General features: G+C 39.4%; 1 protein-coding gene across 1 annotated transcript in view; it reads left to right on the forward strand.

Moving 5' to 3' along the window:
* The window catches only part of tmem106a (transmembrane protein 106A), a 42,025-nt gene that overhangs the window by 8,100 nt on the left and 19,802 nt on the right, over positions 1-14,123 (forward strand). The window contains exon 2 of the mRNA XM_063037251.1: positions 8,883-9,119. Coding sequence (XP_062893321.1) covers positions 8,900-9,119 — 220 coding nt within the window. The 5' untranslated portion in view covers positions 8,883-8,899. The remainder of the gene's footprint in view (positions 1-8,882; positions 9,120-14,123) is intronic.

The raw sequence follows: 14,123 nt of genomic DNA on the forward strand, positions 1-14,123 counted from the left end.
ATATTAGGTGGTACCTGAGGATAAAACAGAACTAACTTTTCCTTTGAATATGGGAAACAGTTAACAGTAATAGGTTAAGTATTTCTACATAAAGAGATTTAGTAATGCATATACACTTTATTAGATTCACCTGCTTGTTAATACAAATATCTAATCAGCCAATCATGTGGCAGCAACTCCAAAAGCATGCAAACATGGTCAAGAGGTTCAGTTGCTGTTCAGACCAGACATCAAAATGGGGAAGAAATGTAATCTAAGTTACTTTAACCATGGAATGATTGTTGGTGCCAGACAGGGTGATTTGAGTATCTCAGAAACTGCTGAATTCCTGGAATTTTCATGCACAACAGTCCTAGAGTTAACAGAGAATGTTGCGAAAAGCAAAACAACATTCAGTGAACGGTAGTTCTGTGGGTGAAAACGTATTGTTAATGAGAGAGGTCAGCGGAGAATGGCCAGACTGGTTCAAACTGACAGGGAGGTGACAATAACAACAGTGGTGTGCAGAGGAGCATCTTGGAACGCACAACACGTCAAATCTGGAAGTGGATAGGCTATATCAGTAGAAGACCACGCTGGATTCCGCTATTCTATAGAATAAAGTGGCCACTGAGTGTATATCCTCAGCAGTTTTCAGGTTAGCCAAATAAACGTCTTCAGTGTATGATGGCCAAATGAATTCTTACTTTCATTATACTTTTATGCTTCATATTTTAGCCTTGAACCACAGGAGATCTGCAGAGGATTCAACAATGAAGTTTAAGAGGCTATTGGATTTTTGATTATAATTTTCTCTATAGGATTCGAATTTATTTCTGCTGCTGTAGAAAATGGTATTTTTTAGTGAGTTGTGTATTGCAGATGCACCACTACTGATGACTATCAGTGAACAGGAAATTGAAGGCGGAAACTGTGAAGCATGTGAATCACCACTGACAATGACAGCACTTAAAGATATTGTATGATAGTACTGCTTTTGAGAAGTGGGGGACAAGATCTTCTCATTTTTGTGCCAGAATTTTCTGACTATAAAGTAGTACACAATACATAAACATGGGAAAGTCTGCAGATGCTGGAAATCCAAAACAACACACAAAATGCTGGAGGAACTCAGCAGTCAGGCAGGCAGTATCTATGGAAATACAAACCCCATTTCCAGAAAAGTTGGGATATTTTCCAAAATGCAATAAGAACAAAAATCTGTGATATGTTAATTCACATGAACCTTTATTTAACTGACAAAAGTACAAAGAAAAGATTTTCATTAGTTTTACTGACCAACTTAATTGTGTTTTGTAAACATACACAAATTTAGAATTTGATGGCTGCAACACACTCAACAAAAGTTGGGACAGAGGCATGTTTACCATTGTGTTACATCATCTTTCCTTTTAATAATACTTTTTAATCGTTTTGGAACTGAGGATACTAATTGTTGTAGATTTGCAATTGGAAGTTTTGTCCATTCTTGCTTGATATAAGACTTCAGCTGCTCAACAGTCCGTGGTCTCCGTTGTCTGATTCTCCTCTTCATGATGTGCCATACATTTTCAATAGGAGATAGATCTGGACTGGCAGCAGGCCAGTCAAGCACATGGACTCTGTGTCTACAAAGCCACGCTGTTGTAGCCCGTGTAGAATGTGGTCTGGCATTGTCCTGCTGAAATAAGCATGGACGTCCCGGGAAGAGACATCGCCTTGATGGCAACATATGTCTCTCTAAAATCCTAATATACGCCTCAGAGTCAATGGTACCTTCACATACATGCAACTCACCCATGCCGTGGGCACTGATGCACCCCCATACCATCACAGATGCTGACTTTTGCACCTTTCGCTGATAACAATCTGGATGGTCGTTTTCATCTGTGACACGGAGAACTCGACGCCCGTTTTTTCCGAAAACTAGCTGAAATGTGGACTCATCTGACCACAGCACACGGTTCCAGTCTTTCGGTCCATCTGAGATGAGCTCGGGCCCAGAGAACTCGCCGGCATTTTCTGCATAGAGTTGATGTATGGCTTCCTCCTTGCGAAATACAGTTTCAAGTTGCATTTCTGGATGCAGAGATGGACTGTGTTGAGTGACAATGGTTTTCTGAAGTACTCTCGAGCCCAGGTGGCTATAATTGTCACAGTAGCATGACGGTTTCTTAGGCAGTGCCGCCTGAGGGCTCGAAGATCACGCGCATTTAACTGTGGTTTCTGACCTTGCCCTTTACGCACTGAGATGTCTCTGAATCTTTTCACAATATTATGTACTGTAGATGTTGAAAGACCTAAATTCCCTGCAATCTTGCATTGAGAAATGTTCCTTTTGAACTGACTAACAATTCTCTCACAAATTTTGGCACAAAGGGGTGAGCCACAACCCATCCTTGCTTGCAAAGACTGAGCCTCTGATGGACGCTACTTTTATACCCAGTCATGATACTTCACCTGCTACCAATTAGCCTGCTTAATGTGGAGTCTTCCAAACCGGTGTTACTTGAATATTCTGTGCACTTTTCAATCTTATTTTAACTCTGTCCCAACTTTTGTTGAGTGTGTTGCAGCCATCAAATTCTAAATTTGTGTATATTTACAAAATACAATTAAGTTGGTCAGTATAACTATTGAAAATCTTTTCTTTGTACTTTTGTCAGTTAAGTAAAGGTTCACATGAATTAACATATCACAGATTTTTGTTTTTATTGCATTTTGGAAAATATCCCAACTTTTCTGGAAATGGGGTTTGTAAATAAACAGTTGATGTTTTGGGCTGAGACCCTTCACCAGGACTGAAAAGGAAGGGGAAAGTTGCCAGAATAAAAAGGTGTGGCGGGGGGGGGGGCGGGTAAGGTCACTGGCTAGAAGGTGATAGATGAAGCCAGGTGGGTGGGAAAGGTAAAGGGCTGGAGAAGAGGGAATCTGATAGGAGAAGAGACACAATCCTGTCAGAGGAAAGGATTATATGCCAAATAGAGGAAAGGATTCAAGAATGTGTTCAAAGCTTCCTTGAAAAATAATACAACATTTCTGGCCCACCACTGTTCAAAGTGTTAAAGGGGCATTTGGACTGCTATTGAGAATCTTGAATTTATGTTTGAGGAACACACAGAAGTTCCATGGAAACAGTTAAACAGGTATAAAAAAACACAAACTGAGTAACAAATCATGTATTTAAATGAAATACAGAACAATTCAAAACACTACCAATAGTACTACAGTACTATAAAACTGTGTATTAATTCCTGATAGTTATTGACGGAGGAGTTCATCCAATGTACACAAGGAACAAAATCAGTGCATACACCGAGTGCGGGTAATGGACTGCCTTCACCTTCATACAATGCTATTGACGATTGAATTGTCCAAATCTTTATTTTCATTGTAACATTCAAGATGATTGGCGATACCTTCAAACTCTTCATATTTCCTAGGTTGTTTAAGTAGTGAACTACAGTTGTGAATTGTCTAACTGCTTATTTCTCACCAACTATTGGTGACAAAAATCACTGCTTCTTGAACACTAACACACGCAACTGATGCTACTTAAAAGCTGTTTGCTCTACACGCGATGTAGTGTCTAACAGCAGTGCAAGTGCATGCGACTGACGCTAATTAGAACCTGTTTGGCAAAAGTTTCCTGCCCCAATTATATAGCATAGTGTCCAAAATAAATGAAGGGAATCCTGGCAACTTTCTTGACTAGTTTTTGTTCTTTAGGAGTTGTCCTAAATAAGCGGCTTCCCTGATTAACCGATTGCCCAATTAACCAAAATCCACTGTACTTGGTTAAGGGCTTTAATTATTATTGCACAATATTTTTGGAGGGAGGTTATCGAACAGAAGGTATTATTATTTTTAGTAGTTTTGTGGCTAATTGTGTGCTATGCTTGCTTTTGAATGTGTCAGATGCAATCCTTCCGTAGAGATGAGGCCTATATCTTGATGTAGTTCAAGGTCGCAGCCGACTAATCCAGAGTTGTTCACACCTGCAGTCTGGTTGTGTTTCTTGATGATAAGGCTCTGTTGCATTGCTTATCCCAACATGGCACGCAGTGAATTCTGTGCCCTCTTGAATTTGGCTGTTTTAGTCAATCAGTTGTAAATGTGCGACGACCTTTGTGTTCTGATGCATCCTCTGAATGATTTTTTAATCTCTTATTGGTCCGGCTGTGGTAAAGTTCAAACTCAGAACTGTTCTCGATGGTGTAGGTTGGACAGTCATTTACAATGTTGTGCTGGGGCAATGTAAAATTAGCAAATACATCAAAACTCTGATAATCCATGCTTTATCCTGATGGTTTGGCATCTGGCCCGCTGGGTTGTTTCCCATCGTTTCCCATGCTTCCTCAACCATACTGGGTTCCCAGTTCCTACACTCCCTTTTGACTTGCCCGTTTGCGAGAAGTTATTTTTATACTACTGTATACCATGTTTCTAAAAAAAGTGCATTGAAATATTAATATAATAACATCTAATAGTTCAGAGAATCTGCTGATCCATCAACAAATTCCTGAGTGTGATGGATTAAGTTCTTACTCTTTGGTATTTGAGTTGCCTTTCCACTAGGTAAGATCCAGTCTGTCTGGGTGTTCCAGTATCCACAATAGAAGGTATGCATCTCCTTCAGTTTATATGAGACAGTTATATCACTCTGGTTTAGAACATAGAGCATCAAATAGTACATCACAAGAACAGGCCCTATAGCGTATGACATTGTGCCGAACTTATCAAACTGCAAGTTGAGTACCTCTTATTTGAAATTCCAAAATCCGAAAACCTCTGAAGTACAACATTTTTTTGAGCACTGACATGACTTCACAAATGGAAAATTCCACAAGGTGCTGCTCAGGTCTCTGCGCACCGTAGACAATTCTGAGAGGTGACCTCACAAATGTAATGAACAGAAGTTAATGAAAAATAGAAAAACGTTGCATGAAGTAAAAAAATGAAGATCTCGAGCATGTATTGAAAGAGTGGATTTGTCAGTGAACGTGTACCACTTAACAGTATGCTGATCACAATCAAGCAAAGATCTCTTACAACAAACTGAAAGTTGAAGGTAATCATTTCATGCACAAAATTATTTTAAAAAATTATATAAAATCCCCCCCCCATTGTAGTTGCTGTGGAACAGGCAGCTGTTTGAAAGAGATGGTGGATATGAAGTCAATTGTAGTGTTGGAACCCAGTAATAGACATGGTTGGGGAGCTCATTCAACTCCGATAGTTTGTGGAGAACCTAGCTCCATCATGTCAGACTGAGCTCTGACTGTGGTCTGTTGCCTCTGTGAGCTTCACACTAGCTGTGCATAAGCTGCATATGTAATGTAAATGGATTTTTTGTTTAGACTTGGACCCCCATCCCCAAGTATCTTATTATATAGATGCAAATATTCCAAAATCCTAAATTTGAAACACTTCTGGCCCCAAGCATTTCAGATAAGGGATGTTTAACCTGTAGTAATTAAATGTCAAGTTAAACTAATTCTATCTGCTTATACAATATCCAAATTCTTTCATTCTCTGCACATTCATGTGCCTATCTAGGAGCCTCTTAAACACTTTTATCGTATTTGCCTCCACTACTACTCCAGGCATGCAGCGCGCTCTGTTTTTAAAGCAAAACTTGCCAATTGAATGGAATGGCTCGCTCTTTTGAACTTGCCCTCTCACTCTAAATGCAGATCCTCTAATATTAGACATTTTGATCCTGAGACAAAGATGTTGTTTGTCTGTCTATACCTCTTTTACTTTTATAAACATCTGTCAAGTCTACCCTCGGTCTCTGCCGCTCCAGAGAAAAGAATCCTAGTTTATCCAACCTCTCCTTGTAGCACATACCTTCTAATCAAGTCAGCATCCTAGTAAACTACTTCTGCACCCTCTCCAAAGCCTCCATACCCATTCTATTCACATCACTGGGAACCTCACGTGGTCTGTACACACCGGCTATGTGGTGAATAAAGCACAACAGTGCCTCTTTCACCTCAAACGGTTGAGGAAGTTTGGTATGGGCCCCCATATCCTAAGAACTTTCTACAGGGGCACAATTGAGAGCATCCTGACTGGCTGCATCACTGCCTGGTATGGGAACTGTACCTCCCTTAATCGCAGGATTCTGTAGTTGTGAGCTTCCCATGATTCAGGACATTTACAAGGACAGGTGTGTAGGATCACTAGGGATCTGAGTCACCCCAACCACAATCTATTCCAGCTGCTACTATCCAGGAAATGGTACCGCAGCATAAAAGCCAGGACCAACAGGCTCCGGGACAGCTTCTTCCACCAGGCCATCAGACTGATTAACTCACGCTGATTTGAGTGTGCTCTATGTTACATTGATTGTTCAATTTATTATATTTTATAAATTACTATGTGTGCACATTGTACATTTAGACGGAGACATAACGTAAAGATTTTTACTCCTCATGTATGTGAAGGATGTAAGTAATAAAGTCAATTCAAATTCAAATTCAAATTCTATAATGGAGCGACCAGAACTGAATGCAATGGTTCGCTTAGGAACACGTTGCAGTTGTCAGCAGAATAGCCACAGTCTTAATATATTTGTTTGGCAGATGGAAAGGGATGTGGCTAAGAAGTTGACATGACATGGCTTGTGTATACTGATGATTATTATGTCGTTCAATAGAGCGGAATACTGAAATACATTCCACTCACTCCGTAGCACTTTGGAAATGTTATATCCTTTGATATATTTTGACAGGTTATGCATAATGAAATTAGCAAACTCAGGAACCCTGCCACCTTCAAATCTGTAAGATTGCAGCCAGAGCAACATCTTTTGGTGCTACTATATAGGTTTCTTATTAAGGGGAGTGCATAAAGTTAAATTTCCCTTGCAATGAATTTCAGCAACGGTTGCTTGAAGGTAATGTAGTTTTCAGTATCTGTTAGGGAATGGATATGATTTCCCTTCTATAACGAGTTGCGTTGGCTATCATTTTGTGCTAGTATATCAATACTGAGGAATTGAAACTCAGCATTTTAGGAACAGCTTCTTCCCCTCCATCATCAGATTTCTGAACAGACAATGAACCCACGTACATTACTTCATTTTTTTTGCTGTTCTTTTTGCACTACTTATTTAATGTGTATGTATGTATGTGTGTGTGTGTGTGTGTGTATATATATATATATATATATATGTATGTAATATGTGTGTGTGTGTCTATATATATATATGTATAAAATACACTCTGGCTTTTATCTCTTTCACCTATCACCTACCACCTTGTACGACTTTTTCCCTCCCCCCACCTTCTTGCTCTAACTTCTCATCTTTTGTTCTCATCCTGATGAAGGGTCTTGACCCGAAACGTTGACTGTTTACTCTTTTCCATGGATGCTGCCTGGCCTGCTGAGTTCCTCCGGCATTTTGTGTGTGTTACCAGAAATTATAATATAGGATTGAGTGGTTGATGGTCAGAATGGACTCAAATGGTTGTATTTCTCTATCACTGTAATGAAGAAAATTGTCTTCTTAGTTACCAGGAGTCTTAAGTCATGCACAGTGAAATAAAGATGTGAGAAAAAGGATGTAGTTAAGTGCAAGAATCAAGAAATGGGAAATATTTAAAAAGCAAATCTCTAAAATTAAAGGAATGAAAGTCCACACTTACTAAGTTGAATCTGCAATAACAGCATGATTAAAACTGATCAAGCCATTAAAATTACAGCTTAATGCATCAGCCCTAATTTCTTCTGTTTTGTTTGCATATTTGGAATGGTTCAGTCACACCCTTGACGTACTCCAGTGCAATGCTTTTAGGCAAGGTACCTGTGGAGAACAGGATAATTTAGAATTTTTATGCCTTGGACATGGAAGTTGAGATTTTATATCCATTATAATTTCCTACATGGAGGGTCATTCTGAATCTGTGGAGGGAAATAGAGGGTTGAAATGTTGACAGTCTGTTTCCCTCAGTAGATGCCACCTGACATACTAAATTCCTCCAGGTTATTGTGTGTTGCTCCAGATTCCAGCATCTGCAATTTCTGCTGTCTCCATAACTTCCTATGTTGAGTTAAGAGTAACTTTTCTCCTCTAGCCGTCATGAGCCTGATATGTTTGACTCCAAGCCAAAGTATGGTGTATAAAGTCATGAGGGGCATAGATAGGGTGAATGGTCTTTTTTCCATGGTTGGGGAATCAAGAACTGGAGAACATACAGTAGTTTTAAGGTTAAAGATGAAAGGTTTAATTAGAACCTGAAGGGCAGTTGTTTTACATAGCAGTGGTAGATGTATGGAACAGTTGCTAGGGGAAGTGGTTGACAGGCCAAATGCTGGGAAATGGGATCGCTTGCATATACATCTTGGTTGGCATGGATGTGTATGGCCGAAAGTCCCTTTTTCATGCCTTACAGCTCTATGACTGAGTAATACGGAGATAAAACTGATTGGATAGACTAGTTGTGTCAAATTAATTTTCCCCTCATAACTTGAGCACAACATTTTCTGTGACTATAATGAAGTGTCTGCTGCATCTTAAGTCTTAGGTATGAATCCAAGCTAAATAAAAAGCTGAAATTGCAAGGAAGAGTCAGATGCAACTGCTGAAGATTTGTTTTCGTATATTCAGGCTTGCTTGGCCAGCTTCCACTGTATTAAATATATACAGATTAATGGAAGCAGGATTTCAAAGCACCAAATTTAACAGTTGCACATTATCAGAACCAGAAATTGGTCTTGGAATCATGACCACCAGGAAGCTTGTATCCTCTTGTTTTGTCACTGACCTTCTGAGTAGCTGGTACATCTGTCTGTGATATTGATTCGTAACGTTTCACATGCATTACGATAATTGAATATGAATACCATTTTCACAGATAAAGTATAATCCTTTTTGTTCTGAATTCATGTTACAGGGAAAGTACAACAAACCATGGGTAAATCATTCTCTCATTTACCTACTTTCTCAAGACAAGGCAAGAAAGAAGATGCAGAATCTATTGTGACAGAGACAGATAGAAAATCTGTAGAAAACACAGATGAAGTACAGGGCAACAATGGAGAGGCCAGTTCTCATGTTCCTTATGTAGAGTTTGTGGGAAGAGAAAATGTCACATGTCCCACATGTCAAGGGACTGGCAGAATACCAAGAGGTAGGTGGTCTTCCATGTAATCATTGTGACACTAAGCTACTAAAATCTGCTTCCCACCCTTTCACTTGGAAGGTCGTTTGATGAAGGTAATTCCACTGTCAATGTAAACAACCACGATGACTTCAAGTATTTCATGCAATAATGAGATAGAGGTGTCCCCCGCTTTTCGAACGTTCGCTTTACGAAATCTCGCTGTTACGAAAGGCCCACATTAGTTACCTGTTTTCGCTAACAGAAGATGTTTTCACTGTTACAAAAAAAGGCAGCATGCGATAAAAGGCAGCGCGCGCTCCGAGCAGCCAAGCTCCTCCCCTGGAACTGCATTCTTGCCGGCATTGCTTAAGCACGTGCCTGTGAGCAGCCGTTTGCAAGATGAGTTCTAAGGTATCAGAAAAGCCTAAAAGAGCTCGTAAAGGTGTTACACGTAGCATAAAACTAGACATAATTAAGCGTTTCGATCGTGGTGAACGAAGTAAGGACAAAGTAAGTTTGGCTTGTGGAAGTTGACGAAGATGATGTTGAAAAGGTTTTGGCATTCCATGACCAAGAACTGATAGATGAAGAGCTGATGCAATTGGAAGAGGAAAGGATAACAATCGAAACCGAATGCAATAGCGAACGGACCGAAAGTGAAGTCGTCCAGGAACTGAACGTGAAGCAACTGCATGAGATGATAGAAAAATGCGCAAGGCTAGCAGACAAGCATACTGTTGTTTTTCAAGCCTTCCATATCAGCCACAGTAGACGACGAACCTCGACCTTCGACATCGAGGCAGGCAGACATAGAAGAAGATGACCTGCCTGTCCTGATGGAAACAGACAATGATGAGGTGACACCCCAGTGTCCCACCAGCCCAACCCCCGGGCCACAGATCGATACATTGCCGCGGAGAATGCAGCGGTAGCCGGGACGCACCCAACACATCTTTAAGAAAAAAGCCAAAATAAACAAGCTAATTCATTAGGTGCTGCCCAGCACGTAAATGTCAGCCCAGATCAGAGGCAACGCAATCGGCAATCGCCTCTGATCTGGGCCGACATTTACGTGCCGGGCGGCACCTAATTAATTAGCTTATTTATTTTGGCTTTTTTCTTAAAGATGTGCTGGGTGTGTCCCAGCCACCGCTGTACCACTGCATTCTCCGCGGATTGGTATCGGTTCGCTGTCCGGCGGTTGGGGACCACTGCACCACCCCAACCTCCGACAACTCAGCCTAACACACCATCAGTGTGCTTGATGTCTTCCCGATTCTGGTAAGTGATACTACACTGTACATACATTATTTCTAATTTATATAGGCTGTGTATTTTTATGTGTTATTTGGTATGATTTGGCAGCTTCATAGTTTAAAGGTTACTGGAGAGAGTGTTTCTGCCAAGAGCGCTTGCGTCGTGTTTCTGCCGAGAGCACTTGCGTGAGATTTTCGCTACGGAGAACAGTGCGGCAATGATTATAGAGAAGTATTTCTATTTTATATAGGCTGTGTATTTATCATATCATTCCTGCTTTTACTATATTTTACTGTTATTTTAGGTTTTATGTGTTATTTGGCATGATTTGGTAGGTTATTTTTTAGATCTGCGAAAGTTCACAAATTTTTGTCATATAAATAAATGGTAATTGCTTCTTCGCTTTACGACATTCCGGCTTACGAACCGTTTCATAGGAACGCTCTACCTTTGGATGGTGGGGGAAACCTGTATTGTGAAAGATCCTTCCATCATTTTGCATATTAGGAAATACTGATGATGTCAACTTTCTGAATTGGCAAACTAGTCCTGATGAAAAGAGTCTTGGCCTGAAATGTCGGACTGTTTACTGTTTTCCATAGATGCTGTCTGGCTTGCTGAGTTCCTCCAGCACTTTTGTGTGTTGCTAACAATTTATTTGAGTGATTTTATTTTCCTTCCGCTATCTGTTCCTCTACTTTTTATCTTTAAGCTAGCAGCTCCATGATTCAGGGTTACCAAGTATTTTGGTTTATGATTTTATGAATTGTACTCCATCTAATTATCCGTTGTTCATTTTTAACCAGTTTTTATAGACACCCAAATTTGAGGCTTTGTATAAAGTACCTAGATTTGGGAAAGCAATAGACATCTTTTGCCACTGAGATATATAGTACATACAGTGCCTATATTCACCCCCCTTGGAAGCTTTCATGTTTTATTGTTTTACAACATTGAATCACAGTGGATTTAGTTTGTTTTCTTTTGACACCAGTCAACAGAAAAAGCTTTTTTTGTGTCAGAGTGAAAACAGATCTCTACAAAGTGATCTAAGTTAATTACAAATATAAAACACAAAATAATTGATTGTATAAGTGTTCACCCCCTTCAAGTCAGTATTTAGTAGAAGCACCTTTCGGAGCAATTACAACCTTGAGTCAGTGTGGATAGGTCTCTATCAGCTTTGCACATCTGGTCAGTGCAATTTTCCCCCATTCTTCTTTACAAAGATGCTCAAACTCTGTCAGATTTCATGAGGATCGTGAGTGAACAGCCCTTTTCAAGTCCAGCCACAAATTCTCAATTGAATTGAGATCTGGACTTTGATTTGGCCACTCCAGGACATTAACATTGTTGTTTTTAAGCCAGGGCCTCCTGATACAGCCACCACCATGCTTCACAGTAGGGACGGTGTGGCTATGATCATGTGTGGTGTTTGGCTTATGCCAAACATAGCGTTTAGTCTGATGGCCAAAAAGCTCAGTTTTGGTTTAATCAGACCATAGAACCTTCCACCTGACTTCAGAGTCTCCCACATGCCTTCAGGCAAACTCTAGTCGAGACTTCATATGAGTTTTTTCAACAGCGACTTTCTCTTTATCGCTTTCCCATAAAGCTGCAACTAATGAAGCAGTCAGGCAACAGGTGTTGTCTGTGCAGTCTCTCCCATCTCAGCCTCTGAAGCTTGTGACTCCTCCATAGTTGTCATGGGTCTCTTGGTGGCCTCCCTCATTATTTCCCTTCTTGCACAGTCACTCAGTTTTTAAGGATGACCTGCTCTAGGCAGATTTACAGCTGTGCCATGTTCTTTCCATTTCTCGATGATTGACTTAACAGTACTCCAAGGGATATTCAGTGACTTGGAAATTTTCTTGTATCCATCTCCTGACTTGTGCTTTTCAATAACCTTTTCGCGGAGTTGATTGAAGTGTTCTTTTGTCTTTGTGGTGTAGTTTTTGCCAGGGTACTGACTTACCAGCAGTTGGACCTTCCAGATACAGCTGTAGTTTTACTACATTCAATTGAAACACCTTGACTGCACACAGTTCTCCAAAAATAAATGATCTCCATTTCACTAATTATGTGACTTCTAAAACCAATTGGGTGCACCAATAATGATTTGGTGTGTCATATTAAAGCGGGGGGGGGGTGAATACTTATGCAATCAATTAGTTTGTGTTTTATATTTGTAATTAATTTAGATCACTTTGTAGAGATCTGTTTTCACTTTGACACAAAGGAGTCTTTTTCTGTTGATCAGTGTCAAAAAAGCCGAATTAAATCCACTGTGATTCAATGTTTAAAACAATAAAACATGAAAACTTCCAAGGGGTTGTAAATTCAATCCTCATTAGCCACAGATTTTGCTATCTGTAGATTTATATACTTATGGACTTGGTTCCAAGCCTCAGCTTTAAAATTTTTAAACTATATTGATGTCGATATATATATCGAATTATCAATTATTGTCTCCTTAAATATGGTGTTTAATTTCCAAATCACTTGCAGTAATAGGCTCCTGCTCTGCACTGCTCCAGCAGAGAGGTTTATAACACAACTGTATCATATATTTCAAACCCAATTATTGCTTGAGTTTTGATGGAAGAGTTTGTTAGCTAATGTCCTTTTAGGTATTTAAAAGGTTTGATATGTTTAATAAAGTGCACCAATGCTTTTAGAATATTATAGGACATGCTTATGTTTATTTGGGGGTTGTGTATTGGATACAAAGGAGAAGACCTTTGTGTGTTTTTTGTTATTTGTGGGAAGTCCGTGCTCCTATTCCTTGGGTAGTAATAATGAGGGTGCTCAGTATCGTACCTTCCTTATCACGACAAGTATTGAAAACACTGCATTGTTAGTCTGTATCAACCAACACTCTAAATTTTATTAAAAAGTAGAATACGGGACAAAAATATTGCGCAAGATGGACAGCATTCCTTCATTTTATTATCTCTAATGTAAGCATTCAAAGATAAGTCTGTGTGCTTCTGTACAATAACATGACAATGTATCTTTGATGATAAAACTTTAAATGGGATGGAGCCTTCAGATTGCAGTGACCCAAAAATAAATGAATGATTGAAGATCAAAAGCTATTAGTTTTTTAAATCACTCTTTTCAGTGTTAAAGCAAATGTAATACAAACATAAAAAGATATTTTTGTAATGAAACTGCCACTCAAGTTAGACTTCAAAGCCACAATATTGGCTTCAATTCTGATTCAAAAGTAATTTGCTAGTTTACAGGCAACCCAGAGTGTTCAAGTGCAACAAGGGGTATACTGATGGGCTTGGATGTGAAATTGTAGAAAAAATAAGGAGATCAATATTAGTTACTTTTGTAACTTAGATTCATTGTGTACTACATAACAATTGTTAAACAGAAATAATTTATCTGGCATTTTTAAGTAGACAGACTCACAATGGGTAAGAATATGAACGACATGGATTGTTTTGCTTTGAAACAGCTCAACAAGTTCTTGCCATCATTTATTTGACAACAGTGCATTCCTTATCTAGCCCTTTCAGTGTCATCCTCTTCTTCCCTGTGCTTATCTTAGTCCTCCATTAAATGCAACTCTTCTACTTCTTTCAACCACTCCCTTTGATAGTGTGTTTCAGATTCTCAGAATTTTCTGGACGAAGAAGATACTTTGAACTCCTCTCATCGATGACTTGATGTTCTAGTCTTCTTCTAGTCTTCAAAAAAAAATCATGGGCGGTGTGATAGCTTGGTGATTAACGTAATGCTATTACAACACAGGTTCAATTC

The sequence above is a fragment of the Mobula hypostoma genome, chromosome X1 (genome assembly GCF_963921235.1).
Source record: "Mobula hypostoma chromosome X1, sMobHyp1.1, whole genome shotgun sequence".
NCBI lineage: Eukaryota > Metazoa > Chordata > Chondrichthyes > Myliobatiformes > Myliobatidae > Mobula > Mobula hypostoma.